General features: G+C 32.4%; 3 protein-coding genes across 4 annotated transcripts in view; all 3 read right to left on the bottom strand.

Moving 5' to 3' along the window:
* LOC125816451 (uncharacterized) overlaps window positions 1–13,651 on the bottom strand; it is a 78,097-nt gene extending 64,446 nt beyond the window's left edge. The window contains exon 1 of the mRNA XM_049496058.1: window positions 13,641–13,651. The gene's annotated coding sequence lies outside the window, so the exon portion shown is untranslated. The remainder of the gene's footprint in view (window positions 1–13,640) is intronic.
* LOC125816455 (F-box protein At4g00755-like) lies at window positions 602–7,534 on the bottom strand. 2 transcript variants are annotated; one of them, XM_049496062.1, is made up of 6 exons: window positions 7,424–7,534; window positions 5,037–5,195; window positions 2,790–3,206; window positions 2,506–2,675; window positions 2,105–2,223; window positions 602–922 (listed from the first exon to the last, which is right to left on the bottom strand). In XM_049496062.1, exons 2-6 carry the CDS (start codon window positions 5,161–5,163, stop codon window positions 814–816), a joined length of 942 nt encoding a protein of 313 aa, XP_049352019.1. In that variant the 5' UTR covers window positions 5,164–5,195; window positions 7,424–7,534; the 3' UTR covers window positions 602–813. The 2 variants fall into 2 exon arrangements, with proteins under 2 accessions (XP_049352019.1, XP_049352020.1); XM_049496063.1 differs by lacking the exons at window positions 602–922; window positions 2,105–2,223; window positions 2,506–2,675; window positions 2,790–3,206; window positions 5,037–5,195 and adding an exon at window positions 6,063–7,084 and having other exon boundaries at window positions 7,424–7,470.
* Window positions 7,944–12,933, bottom strand: LOC125816452 (F-box protein At4g00755-like). Its single transcript, XM_049496059.1, has 6 exons — window positions 12,695–12,933; window positions 11,891–12,065; window positions 9,306–9,725; window positions 8,998–9,167; window positions 8,644–8,762; window positions 7,944–8,448 (listed from the first exon to the last, which is right to left on the bottom strand). Exons 2-6 carry the CDS (start codon window positions 12,015–12,017, stop codon window positions 8,145–8,147), a joined length of 1,140 nt encoding a protein of 379 aa, XP_049352016.1. The 5' UTR covers window positions 12,018–12,065; window positions 12,695–12,933; the 3' UTR covers window positions 7,944–8,144.
* Window positions 13,652–22,801: the final 9,150 nt, after the last annotated feature.

Genomic DNA, 22,801 nt, shown 5'->3' with positions numbered 1-22,801 from the left:
ATTTAGACAGAAGTTACAAGAGGCTAAATGCCATTTCCCCTTTCAAGAGAAAATAAAGTTGACATGATTTGTATTAAAAATAAGAAATACATTCTCCTGAGGTAAGTGTATTGACTCCATGGATCTAGTGTAACCTAAAAGAAAATTAAAGCGCATAGTTTCGAAATGGTGCTTAATTAGCTCGTGCATTTTAGGCCAGCTTAGTTCTCTTATTCATCGGTCAATTGCAAGGGCTTATCTCAAGGAGGGACAAGGGAAAATGTAATAGTCCTGTTCGCTCCCTCGATGCATTCCCTTCTCTTCCCCATTTTGTACCATATATATATATATATATATATATATATATAGTAAGAGAGAGCGCAAAGCCCTCATCTGAACTAGAAAACCAAAGTTACTTTGGAAGCATAATTCCTTTGGTTAACATGTGTAAAATCTTGCAAAACTATGTAGTAACAAAACCATCTTAGAGAATGGAGGGTATTTACTTGGAAAGTAATGTAGAAAACTAAATGAAAAGAAAATCATTACTTTAAGTTGCAAAGGGTGTTAGGAATGGAGGAAATATATTTTCCAGAAGAAACTTCACGTCTCACTATCCATTACTTTGTAAAATGTTAAAAACTATTTCAAGTTGACTATCAGACAAGGTTCTCTTTCATATCAAAACACAGCAAAAAAAAATTTGGTCCATTTAATTGCCTTCATCATTCCGCTGCATAGGTCCAAAATCCAGCAGGTAATTCCAAGCACTACTTTGTTGGGATGTTTTTGGTATCTTGGATGAATCCTATTAGACAAGCTTTGCAACATGGACTAAAGAAACCCTCTCTTGTACTCAAGCACAAAGTCTCCAGACAGTTCGATGTTCTGTACACCAAAGGCAGGACTGAGTGGTCGTCCTCTCACTTTCACATAGTTAATGCTGCACATATGAATCAACAGTTTTCAGATCACATACGAAAGCAACAAGCACTAACATTTGATAAAAAAAGTTAGTAACTTCTACGCTAGTCTTCACAATTACACCACTTCTTATATCTGAAATAATCCTAGTTTCCAGTGAAAACTGTGTTTCCTTTTTCTGCTTTTTGTGATATTAAATTCAAGCAGGATTGAATAATTCTTGATGAACACCTAATTTATGCTTACCAGTGTTTCTTGAGATATTAATTACCTTGGAGTGATGATCAGGAGCACTTTTTTTATTATCATTATTTTTCCTCCTAGTCTGTTTCATGTTTCCTAGATGATTGGAAATTTTTCTTAAATCTTACTCCATTCAGTAATTTGGGTTGTAAATAAACTGGGAAGTAGTGAATATTGATAGTCACTATGGAAAACAAAAAGTTCCTTCACAATGCCATACAGAAGAATGAGGGGAAATAGAAGAATGCATGGTATAACCAAAAAGGATGAGTCTTTCTTTTTCTTTTTTTTTTTTGATTTGCACCGGGTGTCCGAGTCTCTTTGAGCCCCGACTAATCCCGGGGGTGCACAGGCCCTCGGCAAGGAGTTTCCCGCAAGTGCACCACGGTTAATTCAGGTTTTACCCAGTCCGATGGCCCTCAGGAATTGTTTGCACCTAGTGGGTTTCGAACTTGAGACCTTGAAAGGGAGCAAACCCCAAGGCTCAAGTCAATTGCCAGCAGGCCAACCCCTGAGTCTTTCTTTTGTCTAAAAGAAAGATGTTGGTGAGTGGTAAACATGGGCTTAGATAAGGAAAACTGGAAAAAGGAACATTTCGAGTATAGATCGATATTCGTTAGTATTAGAGGCAATTGAATATCCAAAGAAATTGCATTGTTCTCTAGTTTCTTTCAAAATTGTCCAACGAAGTTGCATTGTTCTCTAGTTTCTTTCAAAATTGTCCAACGAAGTTGCATTGTTCTCTAGTTTCTTTCAAAATTTACAAATTTAGGCCTCATTTCTTGAATTAGAAATGTATGTTTTGAAGAGAAAATATGGGTTTCAATTTCTTTGACAAATGAATTTAGTTACTCGAGCCTAATCAGTAATACATAGACAAGACAGCAACAAAATCTTGCTAATTTATAAACCAATAAATACGAAACAGATTCAAGACAGGAAAGAACTGAACACTAACCATATGTAAAACAAGTTGTCAATGTCACATCTCTGAGCTCTGCCCAACAGTTCAATCTGCAGATATCCACCAATACAAAGCACTGGTTCTGGTAACTTGAACTGCTGCAAGCGGTTTTCCTGACCATCAAAGTTTGATCTGTTAATTTTTTTATGCTAATTACTCTATGACACTCCTTTGAAAGGCCTGTAGATGATGTTTAACCTAGTTTACTATTTACTTTATGACAAGACTTAGATGCCTTGGCTCCTTATCAGTGGTGAACTCTTCCACAACTTCTTTTTATTGTTGGAACTGTTCCACCTACGACCAGAATAAACTTATATGTGCCTCCACCAGTAAAACCACAATTTAGTCAATAAGATCACCTGTGTTGGGAAAAGTAAAGTTAATAACTGCACCTGTCTCATCTGGAATTCTTCCGAGGTATATGTCCATATAAACTTGTCATCAGCAGGCTGTAGCTGGGGGAAGTGCAGAAGATAACTCTTTTCTCTTGAGGATTTGAGATGTCCTAATCGAAATCGAACAGATTTCGCGGAGTATATGGGCCTGCCTCGATGGAAATAAACTGATTTGCAAACATATTAGTAAAAGAGTGCCAAAAACTTTGGAAGTCTGATCATGAGTGGTCAAGAGGGCATCTAGTGCCACAAGGTGAAGATAAGAGAGAAAGAACAATCACCTTCAAAAGGTTGTATGTTAATTTCAGAGATACAACAAAGATCAGCTTTCAATTTGTAAATTAGTGTCTCGGGAGCATTGGGATCACTGTGCCCTATACTTGACCAATATGAAGGCCCAATTCCATATCTGTCTGATGGAGCTAGAGTATTCACAATACCTTCAAATGGATAACGGTCCGTACTTGAAGCCCTGACTGCATGACCCATGCAATCACTTGAGCGTGAGTTTGATGTTTCAATATCTTGAAGTAGAGAAGCATAAAAATTATGGTCTCTTTTTAGAGCCTCCCAACTGGAATTGCTAGACTCGTCTTTTCTTTCTGCTACTCTCAAATCTGGTTCTGTTATACGTGTAATGCTAGAAAGCTGCGGAAACTTTCTCAGACACAGTTGCTTGGAAATTCCATTTGTAGCCACTGCAAACAAATAAGTAGACCTTCACCTCATTCATTCTCCCATATTCAAGAAGCAAAAAATGGCATCCCTAAATTTCTTGAATAAATGCTCATTACAGCATCAGGTTTCTGTATGAAAGAAATTCTAAGAAATTGATGCCCCGTCAAAATGACAGGGGAAGTGATGAAATTGGAAGGCCGACAGACCAAGATACAGTCACTAAGTTCTCGACTTCAACATAAATTAGTTACACCACACACCAACCACAGAAGGAAAAAATGATATGCAAGTATAGTGTCTCCAACTAGTAATTTATCAAAAAAAAAAAAGAGTTATTTACAAAATACTACCCCCAATTAATTAATTACTGGATACAAACTCAAAAGAAAATTTACAACATGCAAATGGACAAGCTACACTCAACTAGATAGATCAGGTGACATTTGAGGACAAACAAAAAGACCAAGTGTGCCATCACACAACTAGATTATACTTCTTGAGAGATCCATCAATATAGCAATCCAAAAAATGATGGTGTTCGTATCCATAGATAAGTCAACTGTTTTTAGTTCTGAAGCAAACATATCAATGTTTCTAGAGAACTGGAAACCGGGATATAAGTAGTTTGAGATGGAAACAATGGAGCCTCAAGCAGGGGTATTCTTTCAGCTTTTGCAGAATTGCATTGTGTCCCCAAAAGATTCTTTCCCTTTTTACTTTCTCTTCCTGGAACAATCTTTTTCCTTCAACCGAAAAAAGAATCTTTATTTAAAAAACATGTTCAGTAAAAAAAAAATTAATTTCACTATATGAAAGTTTGAAATGTTTTAGACCTTTTGAGAAAGTTCTACACTTTTACCCCAAAACCACTCCTCGTAAAGCAACCCCAAAACCAATTCATAGAACCAAATCCCAACACTCACTAACCCCAAGAAGAAAAGAAAAAGACAAACCAATATTTTTTTTAATCTGAAAGCCCTGTTGATCTAATGCAAAAAGGATTCAAATTCAAGGACTAATTAATTTGGTGTTCATGAAATATCTATCACAATTCTTCCTTACTTAGCCACTCAGGCATCAAGTCATTAAGAATCAGGAATTGTGGAAAAAAGGAAGATCTGTGCGAAGTTTCTAAAATATAAAAGAGAAACAGGGACACAAGAAACGAAGGTATATTAGAGGTCTTCACAGCCAAGGTTGGAAACGTATTGCAGTAATTCAACTTATATAAAAATTTCCGATGGTACTAGACATCATATTTGTAGATAGCAGGACAAACAAAAGGGATCAGGCAATTTGGTCAAGGTCTAACCTTACATTTTGAACCTCAAGAGGTTCTCTTATACAATGTTCTTGTCGCATGCATTAATTAATTTGCACCTGGTATTTTGATAAAAAATCAAAGAAATTTGATCATGATTGGTTGGCTGTACCCTTAAGAGGATTCTCCTTCCTTTTTCTAGGCTCTACTTATTTGTGCTCATTCCAGGCATATTCAAATTGAAGATTTAGCGTCAATGCTCATAGTAGGTGTAGATGCAAAGAAAGAAAATGTTATCAATGCAGAAAGGGTCTCTACTTAAGTATTTATAATGATGAAAGAATGAAAGATAGTCAACTATGAGATCTTAGGCACACTAAATATAGCAAGCATAGGTAAAAGACTAGAAGAGAATGGAAATAGGAAAATGCAATCTATGACATATCATTTATGAAACATAACACTGTTAAGAGTGTAGTATTATGATGAGATGAAAAAGAGAACAGGTTTTCAGTCTCACAGCCTAAATAAAGTACTAAACAATGCAATAACTGCTTTAAAGGAAAAACTGAAGGCTTGAACGACACACCAAATTGGCGCCAAAGGCATGAAACAGAGGCAGCACGGACCACATCAGCTGGATCATCCAAACGCATCAGAATGTTCAGAGTCATGTCAGTTTCAAGCCATTGCACAAAATCAACATGCGTCTCCATACCAAAGCAAATCTAATCAAAAGTTCCAAACCCTGATTCATCACAAAATACATAATTCATGCAATCAGCAAAATTATTTATATTGAAAAAGATAGAGAGGAAGTAAGTAAAATAGATAAAACTAAAGCCAGTTTATATTTGTTCTTGGGGCTACTGAAAGGCTCACGAGAATGGCTTCGCTTAAGCTGCTTTCAAGGAATGAAACTCCCGCATCAAGTCAAAACACACATAAAAATTCTCATCCTTCATATATTAACCAATTTTCCAATTCAAAAACACCAAGATGAAAAATCTGGAAACCATCTAACCAATGAAATGAGAGAGCAAAAATGAGGCAAGAAAGACGAGCATAGGGAAGATACTAACACTTAGGTGCATTAAGAAAAGGAACGAAAAGTAGCATGCAACCAAGAATGACCTGCGCATCTGGAGTTCACCCACAAAATTCAACAAAAGAATGAAGGCCAATTAAACACAAAGACCAGCAGAGAGTAGAAAAGGAAGGGAAGGGACATGGTACCTGTTGTATTGAAGAAACAAACAAAACCTAGAGAATGGAACAACATGCATACAGGGATAGAGAAAATGGCCACTGTTTCCACCCTATTTTAGAAGTGGAAATGACATCACAATGGCTGCATTTACTGTGTAAACTTTAGAAGCCTCAAAACTTTGTTCATGGATAAACTAATTTCTGAGTTATCTGTAAGCACTGAGTATTAAACAGATACTTCAGAACTCGACTTTACAGATAAATGGGGAGGAAAAATGGTAAAGATTACATGATTCATCAAGGGAAGAACACAAACTCCTGGAAACTCCTAGAGAGCACATATTCAGAAACCCCTCTCTTGACAATTCACATTCAGTCTACTTGTTACATTCTTTTTTAGAAGACCCTACTTGTTACATTCTAGACAATAACATAGCTCAAAAGCCTGTGCATCGTCTCTTCTCCTCCAAGATAAACATTTATAATGAAAATGCAGTTTAAAGTTTTGATCTTGGTCCTTTCTTCCCGGGAATGTGCAATGCATCGTAATGACCAAATCCGTGATACAGAACCTTAATAGGATTGTCATTGCCATATTCTTGCCCGTATTCAGCAATAGAAATCAGGCCACTTGCGTCCTGGTCATACATGTAAACACTAATTGGCATCTGGAGAACATGAGAAGCCATCAAAAGTTCTGGTTCACCTCCCCACACATGAGAATTCCTTATTTGGGCAACATATGTGTTAAAATCACCTTCGATGAACCATTCGGTCTCTTCTCTCCTCTTTATAAATTCATCTGCCACTCTGGCCCGCAATTCATCTGCTAATTGCCTCTGTAGGTTCTCATTAGGAGGGGGCTTTCCTGACTTTACACAAGCACCATGAGCAACAGAACGAAATAAACATCTTCCATCTCCAGGTATACCAATTACAGAATAGTCAGTATAGACCTTCTTTCCATGTGAATAGTCAGTGGTTGAGGAATCACAGCTATCTCCCATACTTCCTCCTGATGCTTCAGCATGTACTGGTTCAGAGGCAGAGCAGCAGACTAAAAATCCAATAAATAAACCTGCAGATGTATGATTTCGCTGTCCAGAATTACACCCAAATTTGTGAAACTTCGATTGAGTAGGTAAGAAAAGCCTCATATTCACATTTTGGGACGAAAAAGAAATATCACAGCACACATTCCTGCGACTCGCAGCAGTTGTAAGCGTTAACGAGCGGCAGCTATTCTTCAGGTTGGAGTTAGTATACCCAACACATCTCTTTTGGGATCCCTCAAAGTTGATTGATGATAAGATACAATTTGACCTGGGTGCAGAAATAGTAAATTTTGCAGGGTTGGTTGAAATATAAAAACGTAATGAGCTGGCTGGTGATTGCAAAACAATATTACAGAAGCGGCCTGCCATTTATCTTCTTACAGAAGTAAAAACAAATCTATGTATCTCCCTCTTTTTTAGTGTGAGAAGGTTCTAGGTATGGTCTGGAAGAGGCCAAAATTCAAGGCTCTGGCTTTATCCAACTAACCAGCCCGGTCTTGTGCTTGTTAGGGCCATAGGTTTTGGATACACCGACAACAGTTATACATACACAAGTGCAATAATCCTGGTCAAAAGACAAACTTAAACCTCTATGAACCCAGAAAAATTGCTCAAACGGGAAACAAATCAATTAACAGACAAGTTACTAGAACCAAATGAAATCCCTAACTTGTGCTTCTAGGCGAAAAAACCCAGATGAGAAAAGGCTAACCTTTAGAGAAGGGAAAGTTTACCGTCTACGAATCTGATACAAAGCCGCTGTGTTTTCCTCAAATACCAACACTCTATTGGGAGGGCTCGTATCTTACTTTATCCAAAACAAAGTAACCTATTGTTTATTTTTATTGGTATCATAGCTTTATATCCCTTTTTAAATACTCTAATGTTTTTAGAAAATTGTTGATATGGAACAAGTAACAACCATCCAAATAAGCTTTTTATAATTCTGAAATTATAATTTCAGGATAAAACGAAACAACCCTCGAGTATTGGATTATTGCTAAGTAAGACTATTTCAAAAATGGATAGATTGATAGTTAATAAAACATCCGATTAGCAATATGAAATTCTGCATAATACTCGGTGTAATTTCATAAAATCAAGTGTAGAGATGATTTATATTTTTCTGAAGGTAGAAAAGTTGTTTCTAATAACCTCAATTCAATGACACTGAGGAAGCCTCACTTACCGTATGTGCAAAAGCAAACAGTAATGAAAATGTCATTTGCATGAAGGAGAATGCATCTCTTTACTGATTTGTTATTGAAAAATGTGCAAAAGCAAAGTAGAAGCATCTCAACAAAAATACAGTTTCATCCATAAGGGTTTATGCAGCTCTAAAACTTTTAAGTACAGAAAGAACTGCTGGAAAACTACTTAATTAAGGACCATCAAAGACAAGCGAACGAACATGCATTAATCGCGATGTTAAATTACAAAAATCCCACTTCATCCATTTCATCATCATCATCCTCTTCGTCGTCCCCCCATCCCATGAGTTCGAAACCTGGATGGTGGTTCTGTAAAAAGAACTCCACAATGCCAGCATCAACCACAAGGTCATCTGATAGTGTTGGAGGAATATTTGAGTCTTGATGACCTCCATTAGTCAAGCTTTGCAACATGCATCCAAAAACATCTCGATTGTACTTCAACACAAATTCTTGAGACGGCTCTAGGACCTCTATGTCGAATGCAGGGCCCAGAGGTCTCCCTACGACTCTTACATGACTAACACTGCACATAAGAATGAAATATCATCAAAATCACATTTATGATTACAGTCAACCAGCCTTGTTATAAAACATCTACAATACAGTTTTTTGGGTCAGTAATGCAATGCAAGTCCAGTACAACAACTTGCTGATAGATAGAGCAGTAAATAGTAATAAGTAGACCTTTCAATCAAAGAGAGAAAAGATGAACACAAACCATATGTAAAACAAGTCGTCCATTTCTTGTCTCTGAACTCTGCCCAAAAGTTGAATCTGCAGATATCCACCAACGCAAAGCACAGGTTCTGGCAGGTTGAACCGCTGAAAGCATTTTTCCTGGCCATTAAAGTTTGATCTGTCAATTCTCCTCCGAATGCAAATTAGTCTATACACCCCTTTCAAGGACTTTGAGAACAAATTTGACTAGTTTTTACTTTCAACAACACTTGATCAGAACAAAGCCTATGACTACTCTCACCATCAGGAAACTTTTCCACCAATAACATAGAAAACTGAGTAAATAAGATTAGCTTTTATAGGAAGAAAACTAAAGAAGTTAAAAAAACAAGACCTGCGTCATAGGGAATTCTTCAGAAGTATATGTCCATATAAACTTGTCATCAGCAGGCTGTTGCTGGGGCATTTTCAGGAGATCACTCTCATCCTTCGAGGATTTGGGGTGCCCTAATCGAAATCGAACAGATTTTGCAGAATATATGGGATTGCCAGGCTGGAAATAAGCTGAATTGGAAAAATTATGAATTAGTCAAGAGGATCAAATAAAGCTTCAGAAGCTTGTGAAACTCAAAACTGTAAATTTGAGGGGAATCTAATCCCCCAGGATGATAATAAAAGAGACTGAAAGGAAGCTTCAATCACCTTCGAAAGGTTGCATAAAAACTTCGGTGATCACACATAGATCAGCTTTCAATTTGTAAATTAGTGTCTCGGGGGCATTCGGATCACTGTGTCCTTTACTTGACCAGTAGGAAGGTCTATCTAGATATTTGTCCATCGGGATTAAGGTATTGACAATACTTTCATCTGGATAATTGTCCGTGCTTGAAGCACTGACTGCATAGCCTATGCAATCATTTCTACATGACTTTGATGATTCAATAGCTTGAAGTAGAGAAGAATAAACTTCATGGTCTCTTTTTAGAGTCTCCCAGTTGGAATTGCTAGACCCAACGTCTTTCGCTTCTGATGCACTCAAATCTAGTTCTGTTATCAGGGCAATCCTAGAAATCTGCTGAAACCTCCCCACACAGAGTAGCTTAGAGAGTCCGTTGGTAATCACTGCAAATAAAGTAAATCATCAACCTGTTTGTTCTTCCAAATGGTAACAAACTTTCAAGGATAAAAACTGGCATGCCAAGATTTCTCGAAGAAAGGCTTAATGTAGCCAATTTCTTGTGAAAGTGATTGTAAAGTTCCCAGAAATTGATGCCACATCGTCAAGCCAAAAAGGCAGCAAAGTCAGATTAAGGCAGTACTGAGTAAAGTGCCAACATCAAAATAACTTAATTGCATTGCACACCACTCAGAAGAAAAATATAATTTTCAAAATAGTAGCTTATTAAAAGAGTTAAAGAAATACAAACAAGTAGTTAACTACTTTACACCATGCAACTGGGCAAGCTCCACTCAACTAGATAGCTCAGGTACTATATTCGAGGATAAGCAAACAAGGCCAAGTATGGTATCACATCACAAGATGATACTTCTAGATAGTCATCACTATATAAAATATTAACTATACAAGCGATAATGTTTGTGTTCAAAGCCAAATCAATTGTTGTTCTTTTAAAAAAAAAAAGTTTCTTTTTAGTGTTTCGGGACGAACAATAGTCCCAGGCATGCCCAAAAGCTGATCCTACCCTTTCAGTTGTTGAAAAATGCATTTTGTCCCCAAAGGTTTCTTTTTAAGAAACTGTGGAATGTCTATTTCCTTCATCCAATGAAATTATATATAGATATATTTCAGAGGGCCAAAGAAGTAGTTGGATTGAAATTAGTTTCACCATATGAAAGTTCCCAAATGTTTGAGAGCTTTGATGAAAGTTCTCCAATTAATCACAAAACAATCACAGAACAAATTCTCCTATAACTAAATCCAAGCACTCGGTATGTTTTCCCAAAAAAAAAAACGAAACCTAACCACATTTGAAACTGAATTTCACTTGATGGTGAGAGTTGATCACTAATTATCCTACAAATATGCATGCATTCAACTACTCAAGGACTGAGACAACTCACATCCATTAATTCATCAAATTCACTGAAATAATAAACGATGTGTTCTCTATACTTCGACACAAGTAACTTAGCAAATTATCCGACAAGCTGCCTCATTTGACCTCTCCTTGCATTTCTTATAATCATGCTAAACTATTTAAGAAATTATTTTAGTCAACTTCCTTCTACTTATTTTGTATTTAACTTTTTCCGCATGGCAGGGAAAAGTAATGAATGATGTGTTATCTATGCATCCGGATGCAAATAATTCAGTGAATCATCCAACAGCTACCTCACTGGACTTCTCATGCATGTCCTGCGATTACGAAACGCCAAGTAGAAACAAAAAATAGCAATAATTTGGTCAAAGTTCAATCTTAATTGTAAAACTCATAAATCAGACAGTGTTTCTTATCACAGACATCACTTCATTGTGTGATTGGTATTCAACACTTTCATGAAATCAACCAAATCTGATTATGATTCGGTTTGCACACTCTTTAAAAGATCCGTCTCTCCTTTCATCTTTCCAAGACTTCACTTATTTTGTACTCAATCCGGATATTTATCAAGGCATATTCAAATTGAGGATAGAGACTCATTGCTTAATAATTCTAGATGCCAATAAAGTAGTTATGAGTCTCTATGCACACTAATCACATGATGTAATGGGATAAAGTATACCAAGTATATGAAACAAGAGTAGAAGAGTCTTGTAATGGAAACAAAGGAAAACTCTGCGGTTTGTGAAATTTAACAACACGAGAAATGATAACCAGTATAACCCCACAAAATGGGGTCTGGGAGTTAAGAGTGTACGCAGACCTTACCTCTACCTCAAGGGTAGAGAGGTTGTTTCCGATATATCCTTGGCTCAAGAAAAATCATCCAAAGCAGTCCAGAAAAAAAGTAGCAGCCGTACAGGAAATAGCAGATAGTAACAAAAACAGCAGGTAGTACCAGGACAGTAACTACAAAAAATAATATGATAGGTGAAGTACAAGCAACAACAAAAATTGAAGGACAAGAAACTATCGGGGCAACACTACAACTACTGTTATTTTTTTTATTTTATTTTTTATAACCGAGAAATGCATCTGTGATGCGCCCTGTGGACCAATCACAGCCTTCTAAACTCAGTGGATAATGGGCCCGCCCCTCTACCCTTCTCCACTTAAATATACAACTACTGTTATTAAGGAAGACAGAAACCTTGATTGGCTTACCAAATTGGCACCAACGGCGTGAAACAGAGCCAGCACGGACCACATCAGCTGGATCATTCAAACGCATCATAATGTCTAGAGACACGTCAGTGTCCAGCCATTGCACGAAATCAAAACGTGTCTCCATGGCACAACCAAAAGCGTACACCCCTATATAATTTCAAAGTCCCAAAACCTATAATTGTCAACAAACACAAACAAAATGATGCAATAAGCAAAAATCTATTAAAAGAGAGGGAAGTTAACGGCAAGGTTATCAACACTAATATAGAGAATTCAGAGTTAAATCAGCAAACATATCCCAAATAAGATAAATATATGAACTTAAATACCAACTTTACTTGTGCTTTGGGTTTCAAAATGGATCATGTAAAATGTCTTCTCTTTAGAAACTTCCAAAGAATGAAAGTTTCACATTAAGTCCATCAATTAACTACACCTCAATACCAAATTACTCAAAGTCGTCTATTTGAATCTTCTATATCCATCAGGTCCTTTCGTTAAGTCAATACTCACATAAAAATCTCATCTTTCACAGAATTCACCATTTTTTTCCAATTGACAAAAACCAGAAAGATAAAGATATATGAGAGGCTACATACCAATTCAAATGAGAGGGAAAGTAGAAAAGAGGCAAGAACAATAAACATAGATAGATTTAACAATCTGAGGCAGGCTCAAAAAAAAAAGTAGCATACAACTCAAGAACAATCTAGAATTCTGGGATTAACCCAATAAATTCAAGAATGCATTGAACAAAAATGTAAACAAACAGACAGAGTGGAAAAAGAAGAAACTTTGTACCTTGTGAATTGAAGAAAGAGAAGAAAACCCTAGAAAGAAGAGCAGAAATAAATGCGTAAAGAAATCTAGAAATGGAAACTGTTGAGGACAGATAAAAGCATTACAATAGCTTCAATGACCCAATAGATTTATCTGAAGCTTCCAAATTTAATTGGTGGATGAAATTATTTCTACAGCTTTGTTCAAACAGGGAAGAAAACGCTAGAATTTGGACTGCATTTTAAATTAATAAATTTCATCGATTTGATTGCTGGGCCGCTTTATAATGTAGATCTATTTGTGCAGAACATGATGAGATGATGGAAAAAGTACAACTCTGCGCCGCATAAAGTAGACATGTCAAAATGGGCTGGCCAACCCAATTTAATCTAATTCTAATGGGCTAGAGAATTAAATGGATTGGGACGGATTGACATTTTTAATTGAAAGGCCTATAAAATAGCAGTTCAATTCAGTCCTAAGTGGGTCATGGGTTGGAACGGGTTGGCCCTTCAACCAAAAAACGAATAATTTTTACGAACGTTGATTAATTACACATACTTCAGTGAATATTTACAAAACAAATACATAATAGCCAAGATACAACATTCATAAGTTTCATCCGAGCAAAAAAATTACATGATCACTATTTTCATAAACAAGACAATAAAGGAGAAGTGAAAAATTAGGCATAAAAACAAAAGTAAAAGAGGTCAAAGATTCTTAGTTATAATGGAGTAATGGACTTGGGCTAATAAGAAAATTTAGTGGCTAATGACCCTAAAATATAAAAATTATGTAAAAAATATAGTCTTGATTTTATATTGGTATTTTAAAAGGATTAATTACTTGAGTGGATCCCTTTTAAAAAATAATTACCTATTTTAAATATACTCTTTAATTATTACCATTTATAGCAATATCTAACAATACTATGTATTTTATTATATTTATCTTTCTTTCTCACCTCTTTCTTTTTTTTTGTCTCTAGCCTTTTCATATTTGTCTCTCTTTCTCGCTCTTTATCCCTTTCCTTCTTTCTTTTTGTTATTCTTTCTCCATTTCTTTCTTTCTTTCTTTCTTTTTGTACGTTATTCTTTCTCCATTTCTTTCTTTCTGTACATTATTCTTTCTCCTTTCTTTCTTATGCTGCTCTTTCTCCCTCTCTCTCTATTGTTCTTTCTCCCTTTCTTTCTCTCTCTACTTTCTTTCGTATAGTAGTCAATAATTCGTAGATGGAATAAAATTTGTATCAATAATTAATTGGACAAGTAATCTAATCGTAACAAATGAAGAGATATAATAAACTGCAAAATGAATTAAACTTGAATTAAAAATGTATTACACACATATTAAAGTTGAATTAGATGAAAATTAAACATGAATGCAAAATATAGCAAACGAAAGAGCATTCTATGATCTGTAAACTGAATAAAACTTTTATCAATAATGAATTAAACAAGTAATCAAATTGTAACAAATCAACCAATAAAATGCAAAATGAATTTAACTTGTATTAAAAGTGTATTACACTAGTATTAAAGTTGAATTAGAAAAGAGAATTAAGCATGCATAAAAAACGTAACTAATGAAAGACCAGACAACGGTATGTAGAGTGAATTAAACTTGTATCAATAATGAATTAAACAAGTAATCTAATAGTAACAAATCAACCAAAAAACTGCAAATAAATCTGCATTAAAATTGTATTACACAATATTAAAGTTGAATTTGAAGAGAGAATCAAGAATGAATGAAAAACGTAACTAATGAAAGACAAGACAATGATCTATAAACTGAATTAAACTTATATTATTCATGAATAAAACATATATTATTATGTGTCTTATAAATTATTTTTGGTTTGTATCACCAAGAACGTGAGTGATGTTTGCAATATATATTAAAATGTATTGTGCATGTATTATAAGTGTGTTACCTAAATTACTTTAGTTGATATCATTAAAAAGGGAGTGAAGTTTGCAATATGTATTATAAATGTATGATCTATTATTCATGATTTTAATACAATTTTAATACAATTATGAAACATATCTAATACAACTTTAATACAAACGCGATATAGTTTCGTAAACTTCATCATTTTCGAGCTTCAATCTAATATTTCTCCTAAAATCAATTCTAAACTTAACCAAACCCTCTTGAAATTGAGATATAAACTTCAAACGATTTTTTCAATTATTCATAGGAACAACCTATCCAAACTAATCGCAAACGAAAGAGCAGAAAGTAATCTAATCGTAACAAATGAAGAAACATAATAAACTGCCAAATGAATTAAACTTGAATTAAAAATGTATTACACACATATTAAAGTTGAATTAGAAGTGAATTAAACATGCATGCAAAATGTAGCAAACGAAAGAGCATTCTGAGATTTGTAAACTGAATAAACTTGTATCAATAATGAATTAAACAAGTAATTTAATCATAACAAATCAACCAATAAACTGTAAAATGAATTAATTTGTATTAAAAGTGTATAACACAAATATTAAAGTTGAATTAGAAGAAAGAATTAAGCATGGATAAAAAATGTAACTAATGAAACACCAGACACTGATATATATAGTGAATTAAACTTATATCAATAATGAATTAAACAAGTAATCTAATAGTAACAAATAATAAACATGAATTAAATTTGTATTAAAAGTGTATTACACAATATTAAAGTTGAATTAGAAGAAAAAATTAAGAATAAAAAAAAAACATTACTAATGAAAAACAAGTTAATAATCTATAGACTGAATTAAACTTGTATTATTCATAAAAAAAACATGTATTATATGTATCTTATAAATTATTTTGATTTGTATCACTAAAAACATGAGTGATATTTGCAATATGTATTAAAAATATAGTGTGCATGTATTATAAGTGTGTTACGTAAATCATTTGGTTGGTATCACTAAGAAGAGAGTAAAGTTTGCAATATGTATTAGAAATGTATTGTTCATGAATAAAACTTATATTATATGTGTCTTATAAATTATTTGATTTGTATCACTAAGAAAATGAGTGATGGTTGCAATATGTATTATTAATGGATTGCTTATGAATAAAACTTATATTATATGTGTCTTATAAATTATTTTAATTTATCACTAAGAAAATGAGTGACGGTTGCAATATGTATTAAAATGTAATGTGGATGTTTAATAAAGACATTATTAGTGTGTTACCTAAATTATTCTTGTTGGTATCACTAAGAAAGGAGTGAAGTGTGCAATATGTATTATAAATGTACTATTCATGAATAAAACATGCATTATATATATCTTATAAATTATTTTGATTTGTATCACTAAGAAAAAAAGTGGTGTTTGCAATATGTATTACAAATGTATTGTTCCTATATTATAAATGTATTACGAGTGTGTTACTTAAATTATTTTGGTTGATACCACTAAAAAAGAGTGAAGTTTGTAATATGTATTATAAATGTATTGTTCATGATTTTAATACAATTATGAAACATATCGAATACAACTTTAATACAATTGTCATACAGTTCCATAAACTTCACCGTTTTCTCGTTTCAATCTAATATTTCTCCTAAAATCAATTATAAACTTAACCAAACCCTCTTAAAATTGAGATATAAATTTCAAACGACATTTTCAATTATTTGTAGGAACAATCTATCCAAGCTAATCACAAATTCGTAAAATTCAAATAATGAATTCAAAATTTGAAGCTTTATAATGACCATTAATGGTGAACTCTTGTTGCTATAATTTTACAGATTTGAAATTTCTGCTTGAAAATATGATTTTGTACAAATTTTCATCTTTCCATTTCTTTTTCCTTCGTATTTTTGGGTAAAAATAATGAAATATGGGCAAAAATTGATGTGAAGATAGTTATTTATATGAAAATTTCAAAGAAGAAGAAGAATATTAAAAAAAGAAAGAAAAAAAAAGAAACAATGATAGAAAAAGAGACAAAAAAGAAGAAGAATAAAAAAAAGCGAAGGAAGATGAAAAAGGGAAGAGAAAGAGGCAAGCGACTGTACAATTTCTTAATTCCAAAAAATTGTTATATTTAGTTAGAAAAATTTTATTGCCATAGATGGTAAATATCTCTTTAATATAGCATATTTATGCGTTTTACCCATTTTAAAATTATTTATTGACAAAATCTTAACAAGTAAAACACTACTTAAAATATATATAATAAATATTTTTAAAATTTACATCCCACGGGCTGGCCTCTGAGGCTTGCGGGTTGGGCCTACGAGGCTAACGGGTCAAATAAGGTTGGGCTAAAAAGCCTCGTTTCTAAATGGGCTGAAAAAATTGAGCCCAACTCCATCTAATTCAAAGGTTGGATTGGATCGGCCTAGTGGGTCAAACCCATTTTGACAACTCTACGCTTAAGGGATAGGCAAATATTTCTATCACTTAATTAGTTCGGCATAGTTTTAGAAAAATATTATCTTCAATTAAATAAATTTTGTTGGAATAAGTTATTTATATTTTATTTATTTATGCTTGTTATTAGGGGGTTGCTTAGTTTGGGTCAAACAAAAAAAAAATAGTAACTTTTTTGGATATTTGGTTTAGATTTTTGATGTGGTATATATTTTTTATAGATTAAATATATAGTTTTTTTTTTAATATTTCAATTCATGACATCAAAATAATTTTAAAAAATCGAACGACATAAGTTTATATTTTTAAGCATGACGAATTATATCGTAAAAAAATAGGGGTGAACGTTCGTGCCATTCAAATTTATGTAAATTTCAATTTTCGAACCGAATAATTACAATCCAAATCCAATCTAAATAAAATTAACTAATTTTGATTTTGTATGTTCGATTTTGGAATAATCATTTGGATAATTTAGATTTATTTTTTATTTTTGACCTTTTTAAAACAGATCATAACAATTAACAACCTCAATATATTCATCTAATAATTTTTTCCTTGAAATACATAACTTTCTATAGTTAACAAGAATTAAGGCTACCTTGTCTTCCACATTATGTAATTCTATGTTGTACCTATCATTGAATACATACAATATGAATAGGACTGATTATTATTATTAAACATAAATTCTCAAATTTTTGAAGATATTCGAAATACTAAATTTAATATTCAATTTGAAATTCATAAATTTTAAAATAAAACCCAAAATTCAATTCACAATTCAAAAATCTAAACCAAATATCCAAAATAAGTTAAAAGAAAAAAATTATTAGACCACGTGCCTCATAAGTTACCTTTACATAACTTGTTGAAATATGTTGCTATTTTAACGAACCTTTAAAAATAGGTATATAAAATTTTAATAAATTTTAATAAATTAAGAAGTAGTTTAGATGTAACTTCTTATATATCTACTCTAGTATATCATGCAAATAATAAGAATGTACTTAGATTTTGAAATTGCATCACCCTAGGACTTTTTTTTAGAATTTTGCTAATAAAAATTCGAACTTTAGTGCACTATACTAGAATTTTACATGCAAGAATTCTCAAGTTTGGAACACAATTATGAAATTTCAATGGTAAAAGTTAGGGAAATTTTCCTCCTTTTTCAAATTTTCAATTATGTATTTTTATTTTTATTTTGTTTTTGACGAGAAATATTAGTGTTAAGTAGTTTAAAATAATTTCTAATTTGTATTTTAAATGCAACTTATATAATTGAATATACCTTAAAGTTTATGATCTTTTCAGAAAGAATCAAACCTACAAGTGTGTCTTTGGTATACTTCAGTAGCTTTGAAAATCTTTAGCCACAAATAAAGAACTTTTATTAAGCAGTGTAATAAAAAATAATATAAGATTAATTAATGAACACGTTCAGTTTTTTTTGGTATAACTATTTGGTATTCGAAATCTACTTACCAATTAATTTGTGTAGAGATTGTGAAGGACCTGAAAATTAATCCACATTTGTGCTGCGATTGCGAAAATCCTGAAAATATTTTTTTTTTTTCTATTTTCAAAACTCTAACCAAAATCACGTTTATTTTTCTGTCTTGCATCCGATTTATGTAAGGTTTAGAATGTGTAGGCTGATAATTTGTAATTGGTAGGAAATTTCCTTCGACAACAACATGACTTGCATAATCTTGCATCCCAAATGATCCTGTCTATTCCCTCGAGTCTTGACAACAACATAAGTCTAAAAAATTGAGGAAAAAATTAATTTTGAATAATGATTGATTTGATGTGAATTGTGATCGTATTGTTGTATTATTTTTTTATAGTGTTAAAAATATTTCTCTATTCAATTAATTAAATATAGATACATTTCGATCTGCTATATGACATAGCAAATAGTCTCAAACTTTTGTAGGAGAATGAGACTGTTAATAAAAAGCTCTCAATCAACCACATAAATAACATATCAAGTGGTCTCAAACGGAACATAGGGTTCTAAATAAAAAATCGAGAGTGAACTTAGCGAGAATTTAGTGGTGTATTCCACTCATATTACAAGATCAATTAAATTTAATTAGTCAAATAAATGAGTGTTTTTAATGATGTCCATAGTTTGTGGATAAAAGTAATAATTCACACATTTAAGAGGGTTTTCAATACTTCTATCATTATTTAATTATTATTTTTTATCTTACCTTTTATATAATAGGTTTATGCCTCCTCAACAACTCTACTTTTTTTTGTTGATTTAATCCTTTAAATTTTTATGATACATGACATTATATATGTTGGGATATATACTATTAATCATATGTTAAGATATAATATTTATTACTGAATAAATATTTATTCAGTTTGAATAGATTATATATTCGTTTATGGTGTATGTTTACTTATATAGTAGATGATTCAGTGTGTAGAGTTTTAGCTTATACACAGAGGATTAAATCATCGGTTCTTATAAGTATAAAGTTTTTGTTCACAATCTAGGATGGAAATTGGACATGCCATCGGTTCGATTGTAGCACAAGATTATATGTAATTTATCTTTATTATGGGAATGGTATAGTTCCAACTTCTTGTGCTAGTGCATTTTGTATGTATTGAACGGGACCGAGTAGAAATAGTTGTTTTAGACTGGCTAGCAAAAACATATTCTCTAAACTATTAAATGTACTTATATTCTTAATCCTAATATGACTATTATGATCTGTATTTATTAATTATCATTTTGATTTATTAAAAGATGAGATTCTGAGATGGGTCAATATGCCTGGTAGGTTGGATGATAATAATATATATTGGTGAAATAATAAGTTAGTTGATGGAATCCATGTCTCGTTATAGGGATTGATTGATATGCCTTTTGAGAAACTTATAAGTTTTCATCGTGTCAAACCTTGCAAGTGGATTTATGAATCCGACACATGAAATAAGTTAAGTAGTGCTCTAAAGGAAATTAATCATTAAGTTAAATTTGTCAGTAATTTAATTTATTAATTAGTATCTGAAATCTTAACATGGAGAATTACATAAGTGTTTAATGGGGAATTACGAAATATAAATAGGGGAGTGCAATTACAAATTTCTAGTGGAATGATTTGTAATTTATTATGGTAAAAATAATTCAAATTAATTATTTGGAATTATTTCCATAATAGGAAGCCTCAATAATTAATTTTGTGATCTCTACCGTGTCCATATTTAACTAGAACTCAGAATCCTATTTCTAAAGGGAATAGGGGAGACAGGCGTTAGTTTTCTTATAAAAAGAAAACTAGCGTGTATTTTTTGGTTAAAAAACAAAAAGAAAAATAGACTGTGTTTTGTTCTCCTCTTTGGATTGGGAAGAAATCTCTATAAATAGAGATTCTCCTAACCCAAAAAAAGATTGATTAGTTTTCTATTCATACTTTCCCACCCAAGTATTGAGAGAGTTCGGATGTGAACTTGGGATCACTATAGAAGACCATAGTTGTTGGCTGTCTTGTGGATTCGCTTGAAGGTCTGTCTAACTTGGGGATTCGCTTGAAGATATTTGTTCACACTTCAAGAGGTATTTATCGAATTAAATTTCAGCAAGTTTATGTGTTTTAGCATAAACGGTATTGGTTATCTATTATTCATGTAAGCAGTTTGATCATGATATGCTTCCGTTGTGCATATAGTTTTCCAACAATTGGTATCAGAGCAATGCTTGCATCTAAATAGATAATCTAATTTAGTTATACATATGATCGATTATGTATATGACTTCAGTTTTTATTCGTTTATAACGTATAAGAAGAAAACAAGTTTAATATGATTCATGTCCTCTATTGGGGTGGTAATTCTGTTTGCCGCCGAGGGAGGTCTTGATTTGTGTTTTGGTAACTTGAATTTGTTTGAATTGTGCCTGTAAACACAGTGACCTTAAATAGTTTATTATATTTCTTGTGGGGATTAATTAAAGGTCATCTTTTTTCTTTTGGTTAATTGAGTGATTTTGATCTTGAAGGAATTAATTAAAAAAGTGTCTTTTGAAAAATCGATAGCACCTTTAGGTTCTGCTAACTCCTTGGTCTATTTCTTTTAATTTCAAAAGGAAGTTTAGTGGGCAACTTGGCTTGCTTGCATAAAGAAAAGGAGATTAATTATAAAACATGCATTTTATTTTTCAAGTGGGTTGGTGATTGGCTGTGATTTGTGACAATTGAATGGGAATTTTGTTGCCTAGTTATGACGGGCCGATTAGTCCACTGATTTATTCTCTTAGGCTACAAAATTGACTTTATTGTCATTTGTTTTAAGAGCGACAAATCTAATGCAATAATCGTTCCTTCATGGTTTAATTATATGGGCATTATTATTTCGTTACTCACGTTATATAATATTGTATAATTAAGAATTTATGATTAGTAAATATTAACTGTTAAAGTGGTTTATTTATTTGAAATCATTGAAAAGTCTTAAAGTATTATATATACGAAATTATGTCAATACATGAATTGAGAATTATGATTAATAAATAGGATTTATGAAAGTGATCTATTTATTTGAGTCATTATAATATCATCAATGTTTCATGTATAAATTGTCCTAAGTGAATACTAGTGGTAAACTTGAATGGAGATTTACCTTTAGATACTGGTGAAAATTAATTCCTGAGAAGAGATATTAAAGGTTTTCACCGGTCTAAAAAGGGAGAAATATAATATCTTGGATTCTCAAAGTGTATTAATTGAAAGGACAATTTGCGATAAAAAGGCGTTGTGTGTTTTAGTCAAAGGAAGGACACAATGTATGCCTTGTGCTCATGAGATAATTATTAAAAGAGAATGAAAAATTGAATCATGTTATTTTAATCTTTAACTATGCCTAAAACGGTTATTTTTCAAACTTGGTCATAGTTTAGGTGGTCATGAATTTTATGATCTCTGATTGACTTGAAATTTGATGGTTCCATCGAAAATCGTTTAGATGGGTTTAGGTAAGTTTGTAGGATTAAAATTTGATTTGAATATGATAAGATCATTCTTTATGTTAATTATGTTTATGTTAAATTTGACACATGATTACACATGGTTATTTAACATGAATTGATATGTGATAAGAATGTATATCATATTGTTTTAATTCCTAAAGATACTTAAATTACTTGAATATGAATTTGGTCATAGCTTTGGAAATAAAGATTCTTTATATGCTCCAATTGACCTGAAATTTGGTAAGTTCATTGATAACTGCCTAGTAAGAAGTACTCATTGTTATGTGGCTATGATTCGTTGAGGTCGTTAAAATGATTTTCAAGTTGTTCTTTCGAATTAAAATATTGATTTAGTATGAATCAATCCTTTATATATGTTCTATTTATGTTAAATGTGATACATGATGAGTTAACATGAATTGATATATGATAAGGATATAGATATGATTTTTTTCCTGAAATCTATTGAATCTGAATTTGAGTATAGCTTTGGAGATAAATATTATTTTTGAACTCTGATTGATCTGAAATTCGGTAGGTTCATCAGAAGCGATCAAATTTAAAATACTCATTGTTATGCAGTGTTTTGGTAATTTGAGGTCGTCCAAATGGTGTTTTTAGATAATTTTTGTATCTTGAAAATTAATTTTATCGAAAAAATTACTCGACTATGATATAGTGGTGATAGAGTTTGTTCTCTATGGTCTTCATGACTAAATTTTACTGAAGTATTAAGTT

The sequence above is a fragment of the Solanum verrucosum genome, unplaced genomic scaffold, assembly GCF_900185275.1.
Source record: "Solanum verrucosum unplaced genomic scaffold, falcon-dt-bn FXZP01000261.1, whole genome shotgun sequence".
Lineage (NCBI taxonomy): Eukaryota > Viridiplantae > Streptophyta > Magnoliopsida > Solanales > Solanaceae > Solanum > Solanum verrucosum.
Note: the sequence above shows the minus strand (reverse complement) of the source record. Positions and strands in the feature narration are given on the sequence as shown.

Bases quoted from the DNA above. Each gene is read 5' to 3' on its own strand.
- LOC125816455 (XM_049496062.1), bottom strand. From the start codon at position 5,163: ATGGAGACGCATGTTGATTTTGTGCAATGGCTTGAAACTGACATGACT. The intron at 3,207-5,036 runs GTGTGTCGTTCA...ATTTGTTTGCAG, and splicing joins ATGCCTTTGGCGCCAATTTG to TGGCTACAAATGGAATTTCC. The intron at 2,676-2,789 runs GTGATTGTTCTT...TTTGCAAATCAG, and splicing joins TAACATACAACCTTTTGAAG to TTTATTTCCATCGAGGCAGG.
- LOC125816452 (XM_049496059.1), bottom strand. From the start codon at position 12,017: ATGGAGACACGTTTTGATTTCGTGCAATGGCTGGACACTGACGTGTCT. The intron at 9,726-11,890 runs GTAAGCCAATCA...CTTTATTTGCAG, and splicing joins ACGCCGTTGGTGCCAATTTG to TGATTACCAACGGACTCTCT. The intron at 9,168-9,305 runs GTGATTGAAGCT...TTTCCAATTCAG, and splicing joins TTTTATGCAACCTTTCGAAG to CTTATTTCCAGCCTGGCAAT.